Source organism: Furipterus horrens, unplaced genomic scaffold, assembly GCF_987537825.1.
Source record: "Furipterus horrens unplaced genomic scaffold, mFurHor1.1.pri manual_scaffold_6, whole genome shotgun sequence".
NCBI classification, from domain to species: domain Eukaryota; kingdom Metazoa; phylum Chordata; class Mammalia; order Chiroptera; family Furipteridae; genus Furipterus; species Furipterus horrens.
The window spans coordinates 157209491-157234600 of NW_028327176.1; the positions used below are offsets into that span (position 1 = coordinate 157209491).

General features: G+C 37.0%; 1 protein-coding gene across 1 annotated transcript in view; it reads right to left on the minus strand.

The window, feature by feature from the left end:
• Nucleotides 1–25110, minus strand: part of MCM9 (minichromosome maintenance 9 homologous recombination repair factor) — a 73879-nt gene that overhangs the window by 7366 nt on the left and 41403 nt on the right. The window contains exons 8-12 of the mRNA XM_090279790.1: nucleotides 19918–20092; nucleotides 2732–2934; nucleotides 1865–2068; nucleotides 725–807; nucleotides 92–237 (exon numbers count right to left, since the gene is read on the minus strand). Coding sequence (XP_090135916.1) covers nucleotides 92–237; nucleotides 725–807; nucleotides 1865–2068; nucleotides 2732–2934; nucleotides 19918–20092 — 811 coding nt within the window. The remainder of the gene's footprint in view (nucleotides 1–91; nucleotides 238–724; nucleotides 808–1864; nucleotides 2069–2731; nucleotides 2935–19917; nucleotides 20093–25110) is intronic.

The following is a 25110-nucleotide window of genomic DNA, read 5'->3' on the forward strand; positions in this document are numbered from 1 at the left end:
CAGATTTTCCACTTAATTTACACTTTCGTTGTTTCACAAATGCTAAATAAAGATTTCCCATTATATGCCTTTCCTGGTTTTCTTTTCTCACCTTTCAAGTCTTCTTAGCTCTTCACTCAAGAGGTTGTGCAGCTCCAGTTTTTCTAGAATAACTTCACACTGCCTCTGGTACTGCTCCAGAGGGTCTTCGGGAAAGGAAGTGTGGAGTGCATTCACGCCTCCCAGCAGGGCGCCTCCCTGAAGGTGTGAGAAATGGAAAATACCAGGAAGAGTCACCAGGCCAGCCTGCACATGAGAAGCACACACTAGGGGCCACTGACCCCAGATGGCTAAGCCCAGCCCTTCACACCTCCACCTTGAAATCAGAATCACTTGGGAGGCTTTTTCAAATTTCAATAGTGTTCTTCCCCTATTCTTGATGGCAAGCATTGCTCTAGGAAGCCACGCTCTCCCTAGTGGGACCACGAGCATCCCTTAGGTGTGTTAAGGAGAAAAAGGATTGAGACCCACTGCTTTACACAGATGGGCAAAAGCAGTGTTATTGATGCAGAGAATGTTTCTATGACAATATTTTTCCCTTATTTTAAATGGTTTCCTTTGGACATATTTCCAGGAAGTATGAGGTCTACAACATGATTATTTTAGTAACTCCTCATATACTATGAATTGTCTTTTACTTAATGCTTGTAATTATAACTCAAATACTAGAACAAAATGTCCTTACCTGCATGGAGGACTCCATCACTGACACCACCGTAACAGCATCCTCCAGAGTCACAGTGTCACGGAACATGAGGCGAGCATGCGCTAAGAAAAGAAGATGCATTGAAAATTATGAAGATAGAAATTTTTAAAACAAATATTTGAGGTGATAAATGTAATACTCTACCTATCCCCCTCCAAAAAAAAAATTGTATATTCTAAATGAGCTACTAATAATACATTAATTTTACCAGAACAAGCACAAAAATCTAAGTTCGACTTGCTTTAAGATTGTTCCTCTAATAAAGGATCTCATCCTTCTGCACTGCCCATGGCAATTCCATGTATTTATATGAAAAAGTATTCTGGGCTCCAGCAAAGAAAGGGGCTATAGAAGCATATATTTAATATTCAGCAACTTTAATCTTCACTTTCTAGTTTATTATAGAAATACACAAAATTAAACTCATTTCTCACCTTTGGCCCTTTTCTTTATCTGTGAGCTTTCGAAACTACCAAACTCATGAATGTAAAGTTTGGGTATTTCTTGCCCTAATATTAGCTATAAGTCCTTAAAAATGTAAAGTGTACCTGTTTTATAGAACTTTTTATTGAGCATATATTATATCATCATATGGTACAGTCAGTTCATATGAAATTTTTTTGAATTATTTAAACATGGGCTAAATGTAAAAGCCAGTGTTAGAAAAACCGTCTTGAGATGCATGTAAGCTGTAAGTTTGCAGGAAACTCTCATACCTTAGGGATGGGATAGGGCAATTTGGTGCTATGATGTTAGTGGTGGTTTGCTGTACAGGAAACAATTCCAAACAAGGCACTCCTATCCCAAAATGCTAATAGACTGTCATTGAGAAATAAAACCACAGTAAATAATACTCTCTAAACGAATGCCGTCTTGAGTTATAGGCGGTCCTGAGATATCACAAAGGTTCTTCTTTCTTAATGACACTAGAGTTCACTCAACATCCATACATGTCCCCAGAAGAGTGGAGGTTTCATAGTTCAGAGCCTTTACTTTAATAAGCAACTGTGAGCACCTTCAAGTAGGGATTATTCTTATTCACCTTTGAATTCATGGTGCCAACACCCATGCCTTGTACCTATTGGATACCCAATAAAAAATTTGTTGAGTGAAATAAACCTTCTGCTAATCGTATCAAGCTCTCCAACAGGCGGATGGTTGTCCGGGCAGCATTCCGGGAATCACTCTGCCTTTGCATCTGGTAGTACCGGAGAAGAACCTGATTACCCACATCAGACAGTGTGGGCTGAAGATTCCTAATGAGGCAGAAGTAGGTTTTCATCTTTTCCATGCTCCAGAGCTTCTCTGATTTGCTTGGGTAACCTGTACATTTTAGGTATTGGGTCAGTAAAAACTCTCACAACAGGCAAACATCTCAAAGACTTTTGATAAAGTTCTAGTACTCATTTTAAAAAAGATAACTTTTAGGTTTTGTGGCTATTAAAATCTAGACCTATTTCTGCGTAGCATATAGTTCTAGAACAAACGATGTTAGGGTCTAAGCTTAATAAAGGTAAGTTTCCTATAGGGGCTAAAATTACTCAGAATAATTCCAGTCTGCCCAATATTTTAAAATAATGCTTGAGTAAATCAAAATTAATTTAAAGAGAAACCCATATTTAGATTTGTTTCATAATTAAGTCCAGTTTTTCTTGCATGCAAGAAGCAAATAATAGTTATATATCATAAGGTTTTCCTTGTGTGCAGGGATTAATAATTATATATCATAAGATTGTCCTCTTTCATCACAAAAAACATATTCACAACTAAAATCTCATCAGTGGCAGACAGAGAAAAGCCCTTTACCCTCTGCTCATTATTCTGGGCTCACTAACTGGCTCCTCTCACTGCTTTCAGTCTAAGCATCTTTCTGTTGCCTGTTATGTAGGGTACCTTGGGTATTTATTAAATTTTCTTCAAAGAAAATTTCATTTGGTTATGTCCACGTTTTTTCTTTGTCATTTTGAGTAATTTCCCTTCACATACCTTTGTTTTCTAAGATAAAGGAGGAAATTATACGATCCCAGTCTTCATTCTTGGTATCAAGCAAAACCAGGATCAGGTCAAATCGACTTAAGAGTGGGCTGCCAAGGGCAATGTTCACAGACACAGACTCATAGGGGTCGTACTGGCCTTTGGGGTTAGTTGCTGCCAGGATGGTGGTCCTTGTGTTCAGCTTGCACACGAGGCTACCAATAGAGAGGGTACAATTCACTGACTGTTGAGATTCAAATAAAAAGCAGGATTACACTTGTTAATGAAAAGGGGCTGCTCTTGTACTTTGAAAATGTAGAGAAACTCATGTGAAAGAGAATGTGTAATGATAAAAGGAGGCATCACAAACACCAAGTTCAACAATGTACATTTGCACTAGCCTATCTTATAGAGAAGTAAGTGTTCATAAACACTTTTCATGACTCTAGTCTGAGCAGATCCCTCTGCAGGATGCTAGGAGGTACACAAAATAAACCAAACAGGAATACTGCTTTTAAGGAGCTTGCACAGCACTATAATGGTGTGGCAAGGCAGAATATAGTAAGTTCTAGAAGTATAAAGGTCCTAGGAGAAGTAAAGATGATGTATATTCATCTATGGATGGAAGAGATGACCAGAAAAACATTACAAAGTAGCTTTTAAACTGGGCACTTCATGACATGTGGAATTTGGAAAGTGGAGATACAGCCCTGACTGGTGTGGCTCAGTGGGTTGAGTGTCCTCCTGCAAACTGAAATAGTGCCAGTCTGATTCTCAGTCAAGGCACATGGCTGGGTTGTAGGCCAGTCCCTGGTTCGGGGCATGTGAGAGACAACCAATCAATGTTTCTCTCACACATCAATGTTTTGCTCCCTCTCCTTCTCCCTCCCTTCCCCTCTAAAGATAAATACATAAAATCTTTTAAAAAAAGTGGACATAGCCCTGGCTGGTGTGGCTCAGCGGATTGAGTGCCGGCCTACAAACCAAAGGGTCACTGGTTCGATTCCCAGGCAGGGTACATGCCTGGGTTGCAGGGCAGTTCCCCCGTTGGGGGTGCACAAGAGGCAACCGCACATTGATGTTTCTCTTCCTCTCTTTCTCCATTCCTCTCTAAAAATAAAACATTTTCTGGGAAAATGGATATATAGACACTCATATGTGTATACGTATTGTGTATGTAATCATGGAGAGGGTGAAGGGTGAAGGTGATTTTGGAGAATTGTGAGTGGTTGAAGCAAAAAGTTTGTGTTTTCACTTTTTGATTTTCTTCTAAAAGCGAAAGAACTGAAAACTAGAAATAAAGAGATAGAGAGGGAAGAAAAGAGGGAGGAAAGGAAGTAGAAGAAATCAAGAAAAATAAAGGCTGATTATCATCAAGTTTTTGAGGAGCAACAGTGAAGAGAAGATTGAAGGAAAGCAGAAGTGGTGGGTGGGTTGGATGGAGAGGGACCATGGACCAACCCCTGGAGGAGATGGGAACAGTGGTCTAGGAAGAGGCACCCAAGTCCTAAATGGAGCAGTGGCAGCGTAGGTATGGAATGCCATGACTTATTGTTTTAAAACTTATTAATGATGGGCAAGTCCACAAGATAATATGGCATATTTATTGACAATAACAAATGTAAGATTTTTCCTCTATAAATTTGTATGCTCTGCAGATGATGTTTTTTTTCTAAATGTTTTGTTTTTTTAATTATTTATTTGTTTGTTTGTTTATTTATTTTATTTTTAGGGAGAGGGGAAAGGAGAAAGAGAAGGAGAGAAACATCACTGTGTGGTTGCCTCTCACTTGCGCCCCCAACTGGGACCTGACATGCAACCTAGTAATGTGCCCTGACTGGGAATCGAACCAGCGACACTTGGCTCACAGGCCGACGCTCAATCCACTGAGCCACAGCAGCCAGGGCTCAGATGATGTTTTTAATGATAGTGGTGGCATGTATGCCTCTCAGCAGTCAAAACCCTGTGGCATCAGCCAACATATGCTACATTTCCTAATCCCTGATCTACTTCTAGTTAATTGTAGTAATTACCTCATGCCCTAAGACTGAAAAAGTTTGAGAATCTTAATTTGCAGTAAATGGCACAAGAAGACATCAATTAAATAAGAGAAAGATGAACAAAACACCTTCACCGAAAACTGAATCCCGTTTTAAGAAAAATCACTGAAGGAGAAAAATTCTGAACAGACAGTTCACATCTTATAATTTCTGTGCCAAAATGGTTTTGTAAAGGCAGAATCCAGTTTGCCATTAAAACAGTGTTATAAATGGATCCTAACTAATCTCACAAAAGCACAGTTAATCTGTATCAAGGTGAGACTGTTTGCATTTATCAGAAAAAAAGAAATATTGCTATAATACTGGCATTGAAACAAAATAAAATTGCATATAAAATAAAATTTTTAAAATGATTTCAATGTGAGGTAAAGGTAATTGATTGTTCTTCCTTTCTGGTCAACAGATGTTTATAAGCCATTTCCCATGTGCAAAGGGCTGTACTGAGAATTCAGAAAGGTATCCAGCAGGTCTCTGCCCCAGTGAGTTTGCAGTAGAGCTGCTGGAGGACAGGGAGGCTCGACACAATGCCTGGCAGACAGTACATGTGCAGCGACACTGTGTCAGCATGAGCACCAGCCAAGAGAAACTTCTGGGGAGAATCCCGGGTATCTGCAAGGTATACGATCTTAAAGCAGTCCATGGTATGAGAAAGAAATGAACTAACAAAGAGAGAAAGAAAGTGGTGAATTATTCCTGAGGTAACTGAAAAAAAAAAAAAATTAAGAGAATAAGCTTAAGGAAGTGGGCTAAGGAAGAATTAAATGTGAAGTAAAATGGCTGCCCAAGGAGCAGTTGGTGGAAGTGCCAGCAATGAAAAATGGAGGGGTGGGCAGGGGAAGCGGAAATCGTGCAGATAATAAGTCAGGCAGCTGCCTGTAGCAAAGAAAGAGGATGAGGACCGTGCCAAGAGGGACAGAGCGGTCTCTGGTCATTTGGAAGCAGGGAAGACAGTATATAAGCCTGATGGTAGCAGACCTGTAATACAAACATTACTGCATTCAAAACTGAATGAGGTTCTTGAAAACACAGACACAAAGACACAGTCTAATCCTAAATACGTCGTGAATAGCAATGGCTGACTAAGTAACTACTGAGTGAATAAACTCACAAATTAGAGTAATGGTCATTTTTCCAAACCAATATGAGCTCCCTTTTCTTTCATAATAATAATAAAAAAGATACCTGTATCACCAAGCACGGTGTTAGGCTTTATGTACACATAGTAATCCTAATCTATACAACCTCCCAAAAGGCAGATAGTATTATTATCATCAATTTAGCAGTTAATGAAGTCAGAATTCCAGAGATGTTAATAACTTCCCCAAGGTTACAGCAAGCAAGGGGCAGAGCTGACAGTCAAAACCAGATCTACTTAGCTCCAAAACCAATGTCTTTCACTTCTGGACTGCCTTCTTGGTGGTGCAACATTTTAGATAAACAGTTCCTGTCGTCCTCGAGACTCTTCCTAATGTTTTAGGTATTTATTTACTTACCTTATTTTTTCCTATTAAATTTATTGTTATAATCTTCACAATACCTGTCACATGTTAAATGCTCAATAAACATGCACTAAATAAGTGACAAATAAAAAAACCCCTTTACTTAGTTCAGTATTTCTAAAATTCAGGTTTATTTTATATTTACAAGCCTCAACAGTCATAAAATAATCATGCTAGTATTTTCTTTTCTAGTTCACTTGAAGTGAAAACATTCTAGTCTCTCAAAAAGCAACTTTTCCATTTTGAATCTACATAGGTTAACTTTCCTATAAACACAGTACTAACTTTTGTAAATATTATACAGTTAGGTTACATAAATTATTTTTAACATTACAGGCCCTCCAGAAAGTGCCCTTGTTTTTGTGACTCTCAACACATCTTTTATGGGTTGATCCCCATCTTTACTCATGGCTTTAATCACTTATATTCTGTCACTTCCAAATTTAACTCTAGACTGTGGTAGAGCTACTATATATTCACAAACTTATTTTCTTTCCCCTGAGAACAGAGCAAGATTATATTTCCTGCCCCCCTTTACAGATAAGTAGGACTGTAATACTAGGTCTAGCCAATTGTGTGAAGGTTAAGAAAATCTATGCTACTTTCAGGTCAGGCCACCATCCTGTGTAACCTTCCTGTGCAACCACCAAATGCATAGAAACAGAAAGTAACATGGGGGTTCCCAGGGACCGGGAAAGGTGAACTTTAATGCATACAGTTTCAGTTTTGCAAGGTGAAAAAACTCTGCAGATTGGAGCACAACAATGTGACTATCCTTAACACTACTGAACTATATACAGTAGTCCTTCTCTATATCACGGTTCACTTATCGCAGGATTTTTAAAAATATTATATTTAATTATTTATCACAGATTTTTCACTATATTGCGGGATTTTGCAGTACTGTATATGTATGTTTTTAAAGTTATGTAGGTTTAAGAGTGTGGAATATGTTTAAGAACATAAATAGTGTTTATAAAAGTGTGGAAAAGGTTAAGGGAGTGGGAAAGGTTAATAAGGGGCTGAGAAGGTTTATAAGTGTGTGGGAAGGGTTTATAAAGCCTTAAAATATATATAAATACTAAAATAAATGTAAGGTTCCTACTTCGCGGATTTTCACCTATCGCGGGGTGGGTGGGGAGAGGATGATCTAGAACATAATACCCACAATAAGTGAGGGAATACTGTACTTAGAAATAATTAGGATGGTACGTTTTATGTTGTTTTCTAACCACAATACAAAAAAAAAAAAGTAATGGAGGTTGGTATATGGACTGAATGTTTGTGTCCCCTCAAAATTCATTATGCTGAAGCCCTAACCACCAATGTGATGCTACTATGAATTGAGGCCTTAAACAGATAATTAGATTTGGATGAGGTCATGAGGGTAGAGCCCCATAATGAAATTAATGTCCTCATAAAAAGGACAGACCACAGCTCACTCTCTCCACACTCAGGCACCGAAGAAAGGCCACGTGACCACATGATGAGAAGGCAGTGGCCATATTAAAGGAACAGACTATTGACACATGCAACAACCTGGATGAACCTGAAAAACATAGTCAAAGTTGGCAGGCACAGAAAGTCACATCTTGTATGATTCTTTGTACATGAAATGTTCAGAACAGGCAAATCCTTACTGACAGAAAGTGGATGGTAGTTGCCAGGGGCTTGGGAGACATGGGAGATGGGGAAGGGAATGGAGGGAATGAGGCATGACAGCTAAAGGGTATGGGATTTCTCTTTGGGGTGATGAAATATTCAGGAATTAGATAGTGGTGATAGTTGCACTCTATGACTATTCTAAAACCCATGAAATTATGTACTTAAGAAGGGCGGATTGTATGTGGTGTGTGAATTATATCTCAAAGCTGTCATGAGAAAAAGTCAGAGGAAATAATCAAAATAAAAGGTATATTTGTAAAAACCAACCTTTGCTCCCCTAAAGAGGAGCATGCAAAAAATGGAGGTAAAAACTCCATGAAACTATACAAAATGAAAACATATTAATGACAGTCTCACAATCTTATTATATATATATATATATATATATATATAGGTAATCGTAAATGCTAGATACACACACCCTCCCTTGATAAAGTTGACAACTACCTTTCGCACCCGGATTGACTCAAGGAGTGGTAAGAGGAGAGTCACAAGCAACGGGAATAGGAGAGAGGAAAGGGGTGAGAGTGCAGCTCATATACATCAGCTGGAAAGAACAGAAAGCTCTCAAGGTACCTGATCCGAACTTCCGTTTTTATATCTTGGTGGCATGCTTGGGCGCCTCTAAGGAAAGATTCTCGTGTCCCACAGCCCCTGCTGCCCGAAAGCGCCAGGGCCCTCACAGGGGTTGGACAGGAGGGCTGGCTACCTCCCCTCCTGGCCTTCCCCCCTAGCCCGAGGCTAAGCGGTGAAAGATAGAGCTTCACAAGATTCTGGGAGGAAGTGGCAAACAGGATGCCTGGGTATGAATTAATCTTACCCCAGAGCTGGAGTTCCAAGCCTGTCTCTTCTAGGAGAACTGAGATAGGTTTTAACAATACAGACTCCCAGGACCCGTCTCAGACTATCCAGAGGCCTGGTGTGGACTAGAAAACTGAACATCAGCCGAGTGGGAATCGCTGCCATGGTTCTTCTATGGCTGTTAGAATCATAGTGTTAATAAAAGTTTACTTGTCTGTCTCGCTACAAGGTTGTGAGCATCTTGAGAACAAAGGCGTTTGTGGTGTCAGTAGCTGGCACAGAGCATGACATGCTTAGTGCTCAGGCATGTTTACTAAGTAAAACAAAAAATTGCCCTCTTGCTGTTTCCACATTTTAGACTGTACTTCTTATCTAGGCATGTGAGTATAATTTAATAGCACCAAATATATAATTGCAATGTCAAATTTTCTTCTGTATCCTCAGCAAATAGTGAGGATATCCTCTATTATTTAAGAATCTATTGATATCCTGCCCTTGATGAGATGCTATCGCAGTTAAGTTTGAAAAGAACCTTGCAAATAATGAACTATTATCTTTCTTAAATCATCATTTGTCTTAGAGCTCATTATCACACAAAGCTTTCTCAAATGACTTCACACTGCTGTGTGGCCTTGTGTTGCCACTCACCAGGCCAAGGGACTGATCTGCACAGCTTAAAAAGAGGTAAATTCAAATACTGATAACCCCTTTTAAGCTGACATTGCAGCATTTGCTTCTTGGTTTTCTTTTCTATTTCATTAAGCAGCCAGAACAACAGTATTAAAATCCCAATTTTAAAAATGGTTTCAGATTTAAGTAACATAAGCAAAGAACAATAAAATTACTGGTCTTCTCAAACATGTACTGATTCAATAAGATCTATATTTTGGTTAATGACACTGCTAAGTTACATTTTAGGAACTAGGCGTCCTGAGTGTTTTAACACTTTTTCTATTCTGTCTTCCCATAACAAATCACATTGACTGGTCCCCTCCCAGCCATGTGCACATCTGAACGCTGGGTGTACGGCTTATGATATGCTCTTGCTGATATATGACCACCACAGGGGTAGTTTAACCCCTACTCAAAACACAGTTTGTATGGAACAACTAAGTGCATGGTTCCTAATTTTTAAATAAACTCTCTAACTCTGTACAGTGTATATAAAAGGATACATTAAGAAAATTCTCTGAAGCATAACAAATATTCGCATCATGAGGGCACTGAAAGGATAAGAGAGAAAGTAAGAAATTAAAAACCTATCTGAAAAAATAATAACAGAAAATCTCCCTAATGTGATTAAGGTAATACGCATCAAGTTCAGGAAGCGCAGAGTCCCAGACAAGATGAACCCAAAGAGGCCCACACCAAGACACATCATAATTAAAATGCAAAATCTTAAAAGCAGCAAGATAAAAGTAGTTTCGTTATATACAAGGGAGAACCCGTAAGACTGTCAGCTTTTTTCTCAACAGAAACTTTGCAGGCCAGAGGGATTGGTAAGAAATACTCAAAGCGATAAAAAGCAAGGACCTACAACTAGGAGAGCTCTGCCCAGCAAAGCTATCATTTAGAATCAAAGGACAGATAAAGAGCTTCTCAGACAAGAAAAACTAAAGGAGTTCCCCACCACCAAACCAGAATTACATGAAATGTTGAAGGGACTTCTTTAAGAAGAAGAAGAAAAACATAAAAATATGAACAATAAAATGACAAAAAATACATATCTATTAATAATTATTATAAATCTAAAAAACAAACAAGCAGAACAGAAACAGACTCATAGATAAAGAGAACATTTTGAAGGTTGCCAGATAGGAAGGGGATTGGGTGAAAAAGGTGAAAGGATTATGAAGTACAAATGGTTGTTACAGACTTGTCATGAGGATGTAAGGTACAGCATAGGGAATACAGTCAATAATATTCTAATAACTAGTGTCAGACGGGTATAAGATTTATTGGGATGATTACTTAGTAAGTTAAATAATGTCTAATCACTGGGGTATACAACTAAAACTAATATAACATTGTATGTGAAATGTAATTTAAAATTTTTTTAAATGATTTAAATTAAAAAGCAAACAAACATCCTTGAGAAATTCCCTACAGTCTTGGAGGGCAGCCAGATATATGTGATCCAGTGGTTCACACTAACATCCATGGGGATATTATAATTCAAATAAAACTCCTTCACAGATTAGTCACTTGAGACATGTGAGAGAGACAGAGAGAACAAAAGCAGACATTTTCAAGAGATCCTGAAAATGATAATGCAAGGTATCAAGAATCTCAAAGAAAAACCTGAAGTGGTCCTAGAGGATAATGACTCAATAAAAGACTCCTATTTTAGGGTACAGGAGCCTTTACTTATATTATTGGTCAAAGAAAGAGAAGTCTTAGAACTGGGGAGCTAAGGTGTTCTAAGGGTAAAATTCAGAGTCTATTTTATTTTGGTAGAATAGAAAGTATCCCTTTCTCACACTTAACCCTTCTTACCCTGCAACTAATTAACATCTTGATATGCTTTATTACTCAAGAGACATTTTTCTCAACTGCAGATTTGGCAATTAACTGTATACTTTGTATCAGAAAGATTAAAAGGTTTCTAATTAGGGAAAATAGATTTAATTTTCTGAAAGCTGTTAGCCAAAAAATTAGATGAGCTACTACTGTTGGGAGGCAGATCCAACTTTTCTCCAATTACAGGTGACAAACAGAGTAAGCACCGTGAAAAATGAACACATGAGCTAAAGTGGAACTTGAAGAATATTTTCACTGGTTCCCATCATCAAGCATATGATAGATGTAATTGCTGATTGAGGGCACACTAACTGCCAGGCCCAAGAGCAAACACAACATTTACTATTCTTGAATTTCCCTGTAAGTAATACTATGTCAAAATAAAAGTAAAAGAAAAGTAAAAGGATAACTCAGATAGAGGAAAAAAAGATTCATAATTGGTGGTAACTATGATTTGGGGAGAAATTGTAAAAAGTACTAGACAGTTGGACCAATCCACTAGGCATATGTGACTGAGTACTTACTATCTTTAAAAACTCCGCCAACCTTTTTGTCTGTCTTTTGGAAACCCACTTCGCTCCAGACTTTTCTCATAAAGAGATATCCCTGATTTAGATTGATCTGCCAGACTATTCTATTTGAGTTTGTCTAAACTACTGTTTCCCAGCACTGACTAATCTACCAGCATGGACATTACTGTACAGCCTGTTCTTGGTATATTACTTAAGTGACTCACTGTAGTCCTGGACAGGCCGGCCACTGGAATGCCCACCATGCACATAACCCTACAATACCTTCTTGCCAGACAGGAACAGCAGACTGGGCCCAAGATTGGAACCTGACTCCAGCAGAGTTAATCCATTAACTGTCCAGAGACCTCTGAGATGGTCTTGAATAAATCTTCCAATAGGGATGATGGTAGCTAACTGGGCCTCCTTTGAAGGTATTTGACAATAGGGAGAGTTGAACTACTAAAGAGAGCCGAGGAAGTCTAAAAGACCCACAAACACGAAAGGAAAAACAAAAAAATCAGTGACAGAGAAAGCATCCAAGTCACAATGATGGGAGCACAGATATGAAGAATATACTTCTGATGCTAAGGTGTTAATGAGGCAATACAGCTGCTATATATATATATCTACTTTGAACAATCCCCAAAACAATGTTTCAATCATCTAAAGATACTTCTTTTGCTAATCCCATGACCCTAGCTGACTTGTCTTAAGGTCTACTTCAGGTAACCTGAGCTAGTCTCATTATAACTGTAAAAGGCTTTTGCAATTATTATCCACCCTGTAGCATTCAACATTTCATCCTGGAGCAGAAGCATGTTTTGGCTGACTATTCAAGGTTCCTAGGCAGATGCAGGTGCCTGATGATGATGATGATGATAATTGTTCAGATTCACTTATCACAATTTCAAAATCCAAAAGCTCTGACAAAGCAAGTTTTCATAGTTGATTTGGCAGCAAAATTGGGCCTAAACTGATATGAGTCTATGAAGTTCCGTAAGTTTCACCACAAAATAATTAACGTATTTGATTACAGGGTGCTGTCTCAGACACTGCCAAGAGGTTTCACAATAAACAGCAGATGCACTGTGTCACCTTCCTAAAGTTAAAACTAAAAATCTAAATTCCAACATGCATTTGGCCCCAAGGGCTTCTGATAGGAATTACAGATACGTAACAGTTACACTTAAACAGCCAGGTTCTATCCTAAGAATTTTACATGGATTAGCTCATTTAATTTTTATAACAGTCCTACCAAATAGAATACTTCTAACCATTTTACAATGAGGAAACCACGGCACAGAGAAAGTCCAGTCTTAGCAGCTAGTAGGCAGTGGAACTGGAACTTCAACCCAGCCGGACTAGCTCTATAGACTCTTGCTCTTAAATATTATAATTCTTTTAACACAAAATGCATTCTCGGGGTCGTTTTTAAAAGGTGGCACTCTTGATACAGTTTCCTGAATTTGTTCCATGTCTAGCATAGATTGTGTTCAATATTTAATTACATTATATGAAACCATACTTATATATGTATATATTCTGCAATAAACCAGCCAGCAGCTGAATTTGCTCATCATGGCTGAGTTTGTGGGCAAGCCTATAATTTACAGCATATCATAGGTGGCACCTTCAAGGTTATCCATTTCCTCATTAGATGCTTAATTCCTTATATAAAAATTTTCTATTTTAAACTTGAATAACTCTGCAACTCTATAGGCTGTCTACTTGATCTCTGCTAAAAATCTTCCTTGTACTAATTCTAACTATGCTTCACTGAACCTTGTGGCTACTGATTCTAAAAGATACAAGACCAAGTCTAATTCCACTTCTATATATGAATCCTTTGAAATAACTGTAGATAATTATATCTCCAATTATTTTTTTCTATAAATGTCTCAAGAAAAACATGAGTAATGTTTTAAAATAGCCAGCAAAAGCTGGTATTATGAGTTAAACAACAAGAAAGAATAACCTAAAAAATGAAATGTTGATTTCTAGGTTTCCATAGAATAATGGCAGCTGATTATATCCAAATCTCTGAACATATCCTCCAGAGATCTTACAGATAAACAAGGAGAGCAAATAAACCCATAAAATAAAACTAAAATACAAGAGAAAGAATACTACAATGTTCAATTTACATGCAAATAGACAAACAGATATTAGAAACAAGCAAAGCTAATCTAGAGCCCATACTGGAGAGATCAGTGGAGACAAAGTAAAAAAAAGGAGAGAGCAAAGGTTCCTCATGATGGTGGAACATAGATAATATCACCCTTAGAAAGAAGGAATCCCACATGGAGTAGGAAATATCAAAAACTTATTTGAAACCTTGTGAATTGAAGCAGTTAACTTCTGGGGAACAAAGGGGACCTGTAAGTTCCTGGAACTGGAGGGGGCAGTCTTGCGGGGAAGGCCATGGAATAGTTGAAAGGCTAAAATATGATCTACCGCACAGTTCAAAGAGGTATTAAATTCTGGATAGTAGCCAAGACAAAAGAGAAACATTTGAAGAATTTTATCTTGAAAAGATAATCATATAAATGTTCATCATAATAATAATGAAACTATCAATGCCTACTTTGATGCAACAGTCTAAAACAGAAGCCCTAGAGAAAAGTTCATTACATCAAAGAACTCCAAGTGCTTCTCAGGCAAAACTCCTTTCAATACATATTATACATTTGACCAATGGTCTAAAGGGAAAAGAATGAAAAATTGACTATAAATAGGAGTAGCAAAATCTCTCCTAGATGGAAGAGTCCTCTCCTTTCCCAACAGAGAAAGTCCAATCTGAAAATTATTCTTTAAATAAATTATTTCCTTTGGAAGATGTCACTGCAATTAAAAAAAGGGTTTTACAGATGATAAATATATTGGTCTCTCTGGCACTGTTACCCCTTTCCATACCCTTCCCATAAGACACCCTTCTGTGGTGTCTGACTATGCCAATCACCATCAGGGCTCACAGCCCGGGCTGCGAGCTTGTATGTGTTCATATGTTCCTACCAGTCAGGGAAGAGACGAGTACAGGAAGAGAACGTGCTTACAAACTTCAATAGGCATTTGGTAGAGCAATTTCATGTATATTGAATCTAAAAATAAAATATACGAGTTTATATATTTTTAAAATTAAGGGTTATTGTGGTGTAATTTATACACAGTAAAATTCAACTTTTTTTTTAGGTGTCCCCCTGCAGTCAATCTCCTCCCCTGACTCCAAACCCTTGGCAATCACTCATCTGATTTCTCTCATTATAATTTTTCTTCTCCTAGAATTTTATATAAATGGAATCATAAACTATGTAGTCTTTTATTTTTGGCATCCTTCACTTCACATAATGCTTTTAAGATTTATCCATGTTGTTGAATGTATCAATAGTTTGGTCCTTTATATTGCTTATTTATATTTATATGCCATTGTATGGATGTAACAAAATGTGTTTATTCATTCACCAAATGATGGATTTTTAGGCTGTTTATAATCTTGGGTGATTATGAATAAAGCTGCATTTATATACAGGTCATTTTTGTAAATGGATATCTACGCATACCAGCATCATCTTTTTGAAATGCCCATCCTTTTTCCATTGAATTATCTTGGCATCATTTTTGAAAATCAACTGACTTTATTATACCTATGGTTCTATTTCCGGACCTATATTCTCTCCCACTGATCTATATTTACCCTTATACCAGTTCTACACTGTCTTGATTACTGTAGCTTTATACTAAATCTAGAAATAAAGTAAGTCCTCCAAACTTATTCTTTTGCAAAATTGTTTTGGCTATTCTAGTTCCTGTGCTTTTCCACGTATGATTTAAAATCAGCTTGTCAATTTCTGCAAGAAAGCTTGTTGGGATTTTAATTGAAATTACATTGATTCTATAGATTGCTTTGGGGAGAACTTAAATCTTTAACAATATTAAGTCTTCTGATCAATGAAACTATCTCTTTCCATTTACTAGGTCTTTAATGTCTGTCATCATTCTAAAAATCTAGAATGTATTTTGCTAGCTTTATCCCTAACTGTCATATTTTTGGATTCTATTGTATGAAGTAATGCATTTTACTTCAGTTTATAATTATTGTTAGCATACAGAAATACAGTGAATTTTTAACATCAACCTTGAATCCTAGTATCTTTTAAATAAATTCTTTCATATTTTCTACATAGATGATCATGTCATATTAAATAGACGACTTCAACTTCTTTCTTTCCAATTTGATTCTCTGCCTCCCTTCCGCCCTCCCTCCCTTCCTCCTCCTGCTCCTTTTTTGCCTTACCGAATTGACTAGTACTTACAATTCTGACCAGAAGGGGCAAGACTGGACATTCTTGACTTGCTCCTAATCTTTCGTGGAAAACGTTCAGTCTTTCACCATTAAGTATGAAATGTTTCTTGTTAACATTTAAATAGGGGGAGGGACTTCTCTTCTGGTTTGCTATTTTTTATCATAAGTTAATTTTGTCTAATTAAACACAATCCTATTAAATTGCACCTTTTCTGCATTTATTGGTATGATAGGTTTTTTCTTTCTTATTCTGTTAATATTGTGAATTACACTGATTGATTTCAAATGTTATAGCAACTCTGTATTCCTGAGATAAGCCCCACTAGGTTAAAACGTATGCTCCTTTTTATATACTGCTGGATTTATTTACTAAAGGATTGGTAAGAATTTTCATGTCTATATTCACAGGGCATATTGGCCTGCAGTTTTATTTCCTATAATGTCTCGGTCAGGTTTTTGTTGTTTTCATGAAATATTCCCCCCATCCATTTACTTTTAACTTACCTATGTGTTAGAATTTAAAGTCAATTTCTTCAACACGGCATTTAGTTGGGTCTTGCTTTTTATCCAATTTGACAATCTCTGCCTTTTAATTGTTTAAACGATTTATTATTAATGTAATTACTGATATGATTGAATTTGAATCTATCATCTTGCTAATTGTGTTCTGTTTGTCCAATCTATTCATTTTTCCCTTTGTCTTCCTTTCCTGTCTTCTTTTGGATTATTTTCTATGACTCCATTTTATCTCTACAACAGGCTTGTTGGTTATGCATTGGATTTTCTAGTGGCGGTTCTAGAGTTTACATCTGTAACTTATTAGTCTACCTTTAAATAATTTTAAACCACTTCGTGTATAGGGTAAGACCATCACATTTCACCTGGGTATTGGCATTGTTGTTGCTACCTTTACCTTTAGTGCACCAGACTGCCAGTTCTTTCAGATTTCAGCTGCCATTACCTTGCGCTTAGTGTGGGGATTGTAGTGAAGTGGTGAAAGATTATTCTCAGTGTTTCTGCGCTGCCTTCAGCTTTCAGCGGACACTGCACACCAACACCACAGAGGAGTCCCTTTCCACACTCCTGCACCTTCCCCAGGAACAGACTACTGTTGCTTGTTACTCAGGGTTAGGCTTACTTGGGGGCCAGTGTAGTTCTTGGTCTTCTGGTCTTAGGCAGGGTCTGCATGTTTGCTTTGAAAGGGGATGGGCCAGATAGTTACAAGCCTTTCTGTTCCTCCCAGCTGTGGCAGCTGAACCCTGCCATCGATCTGTGGTGGTTCTTGGGCAGGAGTGGTTTATCCGTCCCTTTCCCAATAGTACAGACCTCTGCTTTGTATTGGTTCAGGATCTTGGAACCAGGATCTTGGTTCAGGAAGAGCATTTTCTGCCCTTCCTTCAGGGAAAGATGGCTTTTGCCTCTTCCCCCCTACCGGAAGCAGCACCTCTTTGCCTTGCTCCTGCAGGGCAGAAGGAAGATTCTCTAACTTCCTCCTGAGGCAGAGGGGTTTTTTGCTTCTACTCTTCCTCCAGAGGCCCTGGGAATGACAGGGTTTGTTGCCCTACCCCAAGTGATTTCAGGTGTCTGCTCCTTTTGAGCGACGTGCCTGGGGAAGCAGCAGGGTTTTGCGCCTGTTCCCCGGCAGCAGTCACTGCTCGGGCTTGTGGGGCTGCTGAGGGCAGGGGAGGGTCTCTGACCTTCTGTCCTGCCCAATTTCTCTTGTGAGCATCTGGTGGAGACCAGTGGAGAAAGGCTTGAAAGCGAGAAATCCACTTGTGTTTGGAGTTCCCGGTTATTCTAAACTGATATGCAAGCCCACACGTGGACTTCAGGGAACTCAATATAAATTTTAGTTATTTCTTCTTATTTGTTTCAATGGCAGCTACCATTTCCTCTCATGTGCTGCCACAGGTGACAGTTTGTGTGCCTCATCTCTCCTTGGAGGGGCCTGTCACACTTTGGCATTAGGTTCCCTTGGTTTCCTTGTAAATTCAGCTAATAAGTTCAAAGAAAGTTACGATTTTTGTGGGGTAGCTGGATTTTTCTTATTAGAATGGGAGTGACATGCTCTTACTGCTTTCTCCATCCAAAATGGATGAAGAACTTAGGCTTATATTTTTATATGTCTTTGCTTTTTTATTTCATTTTAAAAATAATCTGTTCTATTTTATAAAAACATTGCTCTGTGACAAACTGAAAAAAAAAAAGGAATAAGCATTAAAACTAGCCTTTCAACATAAATAGTGTGAAAAGCATTGTTTCAGTGCACAAAGTAGTTAGTTATGACAAAACTGTCCAAGCAGTGGATGCCATAAGAGAACTGTTTATCTACAAGAATGTTCCTTTTGGACCTTACAACATACTTATGGATAGAATGGAAGATTCATACTAATTCACACTTATAGAGGGTAAAGGCAATAGCAGTGGTTAATATAATATTTTCCCTTATAAAGACTTATTCTACAGCTTATCATACAGCACTGCCAATGTTCTCCCTTTTTAAAATACACTCAATAGATTTGTCCCTATTTGCCCTGATGCCAGGGTTAATTATTTAGGATTCTTTCAAAGTGTCCCTGATTTCCTCTGGAAAAGGTATATCAAAATAAACCATAGAGTCTACTAACTAGCAAAGGTACTAATTAAATGAAGACATAATGAGAAGAGAAAGTAGCCCTGAAGACACTTAGTAAAGTATTATCTCTGATTTTCCCTGATAAGTAGTTTTGAAGCATTAATTATTTTAAAGTTTGTTCTCTCATAACACTTTTATTATGGACTTATCACTTTGGTGCTCTTGTGTCTATCTTTCCCAATAAAACAGTAAATACCTCCAGGACAGTGTTGTATTCATCTTTGTATTTCCCAGTGTCTGGCAGACAACACGCTCTTGATAAATACATACTGAGTGAATATATAATGAATGAAATGAATAAATCTGAAATTAGTTATGTCTAGTTTTCTTTGTATCTTTTTCCTCTGGGCTATCGCCTGCTTTAACCTCGCTCCTTGCCTTTCCTTTTTTTGTAGGCGTATATAATAGATCTCACATAATCTATTAACTCCAGTATCTGCCTGGCTCCCTACTGCTTGAAGCCTCTGGGGGTGGGGGGGCAGCCCTATCTGCTCGATGAGCTGGTCTCACACCTATAATAGTAGCATCAGGGCTAAGATAGTTCTGCCTCTGTCCTTTGCTTGGATAATCTGGCAGCCTGTTTAAGGGTCAGCCTTTTCGGCCAAATAAGTTTCCTATAACCACATGCAGCCTGGATTTCTACTTGAACCTGCCTATTTTTCTCTCTCATTGGTCATGTGTAGCCAAGGACTCATACCTCAGCCTTTGAACCTCCTTGAGTCACAACAGGCACTTCATCTTTTGCTAAGATATATTACTTAGTTTTCCATATGCTGTGATCAACCTTCTATTAAGGTATATTAGGATAAATATATAGAAGAAGACCACTGAAAGCAGATATTATGTTTTTTCTTTTCAAATCTTTTAAAATTCCTACCATAATAATGTACCCAGAGTAGATACACCATTATTGAATGAGACAATAGTCTGAATCTTGCATTGAAAGCTCTTCGTAAGTCCCCTCCATGAATTAAATCAACATACATTCACATTTTAGCTTTCCTTCCTTTTTTCCCAACAACTCATTTTTACTTTCCTCACTCACCTCCAAGGGAAAATTAATATGTGTCTTGAATGGTGATAATCGACAGTGCCTAAGAGGACCAAACATACCTTACAGTTCAATAAGGTTCACATTTTCCCATAATCAATATTAATTAACTAATCTCATGACTTCCATAGACTTTAAGGAAAATAAACTCTTACCCAGCCTTAGCAACACTTATGGTTTGCTGCTCCATTGCTTCGTGGATACTGGTTCTATCATGCTCTTTGAGGCTATTAAACTCATCGATACAGCAAAGGCCTGCATCTGCAAGCACTAAGGCCCCAGCCTCCAGATTCCATTCTCCTGAGTCTTTCACAGCAGTTACTGTCAAACCTAAGGAAACAAGCAAGCTGTGTCAGCTTTTATTTTCAAAAGCATTATCTTAGACCTATGAAGGGAAATAAATGTCTACATTTTAAAGGGAAGGAAAGGGCAAAGAGTCAAGGCTTTTATTTGTAGTTTCTCAAAAATGGATGGCATCAGGACAACTAGTTCAGGTTGTCACTGGAAGATCTCAGAATATCTTATGTTCTGAAAATCTAATAGGTGTTATTGAGTATGTCGTGGCACCCAGAAGTCTTCAAATTTTCTGTCTCTCCTTGGTAGTAGTGGTTTAAACTTTTAGAAGGAGCAAACAGATCTCCAGAGATCTTATGAAAAGAGGGTTTGTACTATATACTGAAGGGTCCAGAGAGAGAGAACAAGTAAATATTACATGAAAATGAAAAGTTTGCTCCCAGTCACGGAGAAGTCCCTTCACATATCTTATCTGATTTTAATTCATTCTTTATACCAAACAATAAAGCAGAGTGGACAAAAGCAAAGTCTTTGGAGTCACGCAGACTTGGATTTGGATCCTTTATTTGTCATTCTGGCTACCGTATAGTAGGAACATTTTATAATATATTGAGGCCTCAGTGCATTCATCTATAAAAGGGGATAACAAAGAAAAATATTTTATATATTCTTGAATACTCAAATAGAATATAAATAAAGTTCTTTAAAAGGTGTATGATACATAATGAGTATTTGTAGTAACTACTATTGATTTTAAAAATTGAAAAACCTCTGGCTAGACGGATTAAGAAAAAGACAGTTACAAATATCAGGAATGGAAGACAGAACACCACTACAGATCCTATAGACACTGAACTCATAGTACAGAAATAAACTACTCGATGTCCTAAGTTTAATAACGTAGATGAGATCATCATATTCTTTGAAGTATATAAACTGCCAGAGTTTATCTTAAAAAAAGGTCACTTGCATAATCTTAAATCTACTTTGAAAATTGACTATGTAGTAAAAAACCTTGCAACACAGAAATCTACAGGCTGAGATGACATCATGGTGAATTCCACCAAACATTTATGGAAAAAATAATATCAATTCTATACAAAATTTTCAGAAATGTAGAAAAACAAGAAATACTTCCCAACTCATTTAATAAAGCCTATCACAGTACCCAAAATACATAAAGATGTATTAAAAGAAAACTACAACCAGTATCCCTTATAAAACAGATGCAAAAATAATCAAAAAAAAAAAAAAGATGAAAAGAAAGCAAAGCAAACAATACATAAAATAACAGATCATAACTAAGTTGGGTTTATTTTGGGAATGCAAGGATAATTCATTCAAAAATTAATCAATGTAAAACACCATATCAACAAATTAAGGAAGAAAAAGCAAATGACCACCTCAATAGATATGGAAATAATACTTGACAAAACTCAACAATCATTCATGATTAAAAAATCTCTCAGATAACTAGGAACAGAGGAACTCCTTTAATCTTATAAAGGATATTTACAAAAACCCTTCACCTGACACTGAGGCGCAGAGCTCCATACCCCTTCTACCTTCAAGATCAGAACAAGGAGAGGAGATTTGCTCTCAAAACTCGTCCTTGAAAAGGAAGAACTAACATTTTAAAAATATTCACAGACAATATGATTATGTAAAAAATTACATAAAAGCTACTAGAACTAATAAGCGAGTATAGCAAGGTTGCAGTTTGCAAGTCAATATACAAAAATTAATCATATTTATACATTAGAAAAATTATAAATTTCAATTTAAAATAATACATTTATGATAGCACCCCAAAACATGAAATACTTGGGTAAAACTCTTTAAAAAATGATATGTAATATCTGTATTCAAAACTACAAAACACTGATAAAGGAATTCAAAGATGACCTAAACAAACCTAGAGATGATCCCATGTTTATTGAATGAATTGAAAAACTCAGTATTTCAAGATGTTTCCCCAAAGTACTCTATAATTGTCCCCAAAATGCTCTATGGAGTCAATACGATTCCAAATAAAATTCTAGTGGGATTTTTCTTTTTGTAGATATTGACAAGGTGATTCTAAAATTCATAGGGAAAAGCAAACAGAAGAGTCAAATCAAAAATAAAGTAGGAGGTCTTACATGACCTATTTCCAGATTTACTACAAATCTAAAGTAATCAATTCAGAGTGGTGCTGAGAGAGAATATAAACAGACAGAACAGTAGAATAGACTAGAGTCCAAAAATAGGCCCACACATACATGGTCAAGTATATAAAAGTAAAAGCAATTTAATGGAGAAAAGGTAATCTGTTCCACAAATAATTGGATAGCCTTATGCAAAAAGAAAAATTCAGTCTTGATCCATATTTCACATGTAATATAGAAATTAAGTCATAATGAATTAAAGACCTAAATGAAAAACATAAAACTTTATAGAAGAAAACTCATAGAAGAAAATATCTGGTTTCTGGTCCAGCATTTAAGGAGCTAAACAAGTTACTACTCCATCTTAACACTAAGTAAAAACCTGAATAAACTGAGAAATCAGTATTTCTAAGATCCATCAGTGAAATCAGGTCACAGGGCAAACCCCTGCCCCTCAAATTGGAGACATAAAGACAGAGAATCACAACTTACCAGAACAGAAATCTCAATGGGAACCTGTACTGGGATAGGAAAATTTGAAGCCATTTTTTTTTCCAGCTTGGTGGTTTCCCTCTTTATTGATGTGCCTCCTACCTTATCCCCAACAATTTCAGACCCTCCCATCTACCCCAAAAAAAGGTAGTGAAAGGAAAAGATTGTTGGGGTTCTGAGCCCCTTGGCAGTTACAAAAGGAATAGAAACCAAAACAATCACTGGATGTGACAGAGATGGACAATGAAGTCTAAAGCAGAGTGGAAAAGGTGGTAAAGAAACAGGAAAGGAGAAAGGGGAGGTACGAGAGGCATCTCCCCCATTAACCCTCCTGCTAAGAGGCTATGGAGAAGAGCCTCAAACAGTAGGAAGTGCAGGTCCTGAAGGGAGAAGGTCAAGGAGGGGGGTGCCACCTCCCACCATAATTCTCAAGTTGCTGGAAACTCAGTGTGGACAATTCTGAGAATTAAAAAGTCCAGAGGAAACCAGTCATGGGGGAAGGGGATCCCCACACTTTTATGAATTGTAGTTCCAAGATCTCTACCAGGTTTTCACATTAAATATCAGCAGTTTTTATCTGATAGTGTAGCAGAGAGATGAAAAATCTAAGAAATAATAAAAAAGAAATTCTAGAGATCAAAAACACTGTAAAAGAAATGAAGGTTACCGTTGATGGACTCGTTAGTAGACTGGACATGGCTGAAGAAAAAATCTTGGGAGAGTAAGAGTCAACAGAAACATCTAAAACTGAAAATCAAAGATAAAAAAGATAGAAAATAACAGAACAGAATATCCAAGAACCATGAAAACAACTACAAAAGGTATAACATACATGTGATTTATGTAATGGGAATACCAGAAGAAGGAAGAGAAGGAATAGAAGCAATATTTGAAGTAATAATGACAAAAAAAAAAAAAAAAAATCCCAAATAAATGACAGACAGCAAACTACAAATCCAGAAAACTCAGAGAACACAGAGCAGGAAAAATGTTAAAAAGAAGAAAAAAAACTACAGTAGTCCCTCTCTATATTGCGGTTCACTTATCGCGACCTCACTATATCGCGGGATTTTTAAAAATATTATATTTAATTATTTATCGCGGGTTTTTCGCTATATTGCAGGATTTCGTGGTACTATATATGTATGTTGTTAAAGTTATGCAGGTTTAGGAGTGTAGAATATGTTTAAGAACATAAATAGTGTTTATAAAAGTGTGGAAAATGTTAATAAGGGAGTGGGAAAGGTTAATAAGGGACTGGGAACGGTTTATAAGTGTGTGGGAAGGGTTTATAAAGTCTTAAAATATATATAAATACTAAAATAAATGAAAGGTTCCTACTTCGCGGATTTTCACCTACCGCGGGGGGCGTCTAGAACGCAATACCTGTGATAAGTGAGGGAATACTGTATACCTTAGCATATCATATTTAAACTTCACAAAATCAAAGATGAAGAAACAATATTGAAGGAAGCCAGAGGGGGGGAAACACTTACCTTTAGAGGAATAAAGACAAGAATATTCAACTTCCACTCTGATTATTTTAATATAACCTTCAAAATACATCACTGCAATAGCATTCACAGGTGAAGATATAATCACACTAGGTTCCGCACTGGTTAGAGAACATCTAGAGCAGGAGTCAGCAATTATGATCTGTGGGCAAAATCTGTCCTGTTTTTGTAAAAACATATATTTTTGGAACACAGTCATACTTATTAGTTACATACTGTATATTGCAGTCTCACATTAAAATGGCAGAGTTAAGTTAGTTGTAACAAACACTGAATAGCTTTCAAAATCTAAAATATTTGTATCTGGCCTTTATAGGAGGTTGCTGACTCCTGTTCTAGAGAACTAATGCCTACTTTGAGACATCAAATTTTAAAAGAAATACTCATTTTAGAAAAAGGTAAATAGATTATGAAGGACATGTTAATAATGCCTTAAACTTACGGAATATTTTATAGCATGAGATATGATTAGCTTGAAAGAAAGACTTAGAGAAGTGAAAATAATGTTTATATATTTAGAGAACAATCCTATGGAAGAAGAATTAGACTAATCTGGGGCAACTTCAAAAGAAGTAACCTAGAACACCATGCAGAGTTTTACAGGAAACTGCTGGATACATTGAGGTGTTTAAAAATGAGCTAGCTGGCTACCTTACAAAGTGGTGAACTTTTCCTCAAAGTAACTATTTAAGCAAAAGTATAACGTCCATTTGTCAGAGGTAGTGTAAAACGGCATTCCTGCAGTGAACAGGTAACTGGACAAAAAAAAAAAAAAAAGATAAAACACTGAGATGAAAAAAACTGAAGATACAAAATACCACAACTATGGGATGCAGTAGAGCAGTGCTTAGAAAGTTAACATAATGTAAATGTACATTAAATGTAAACATAAAGTAAATGT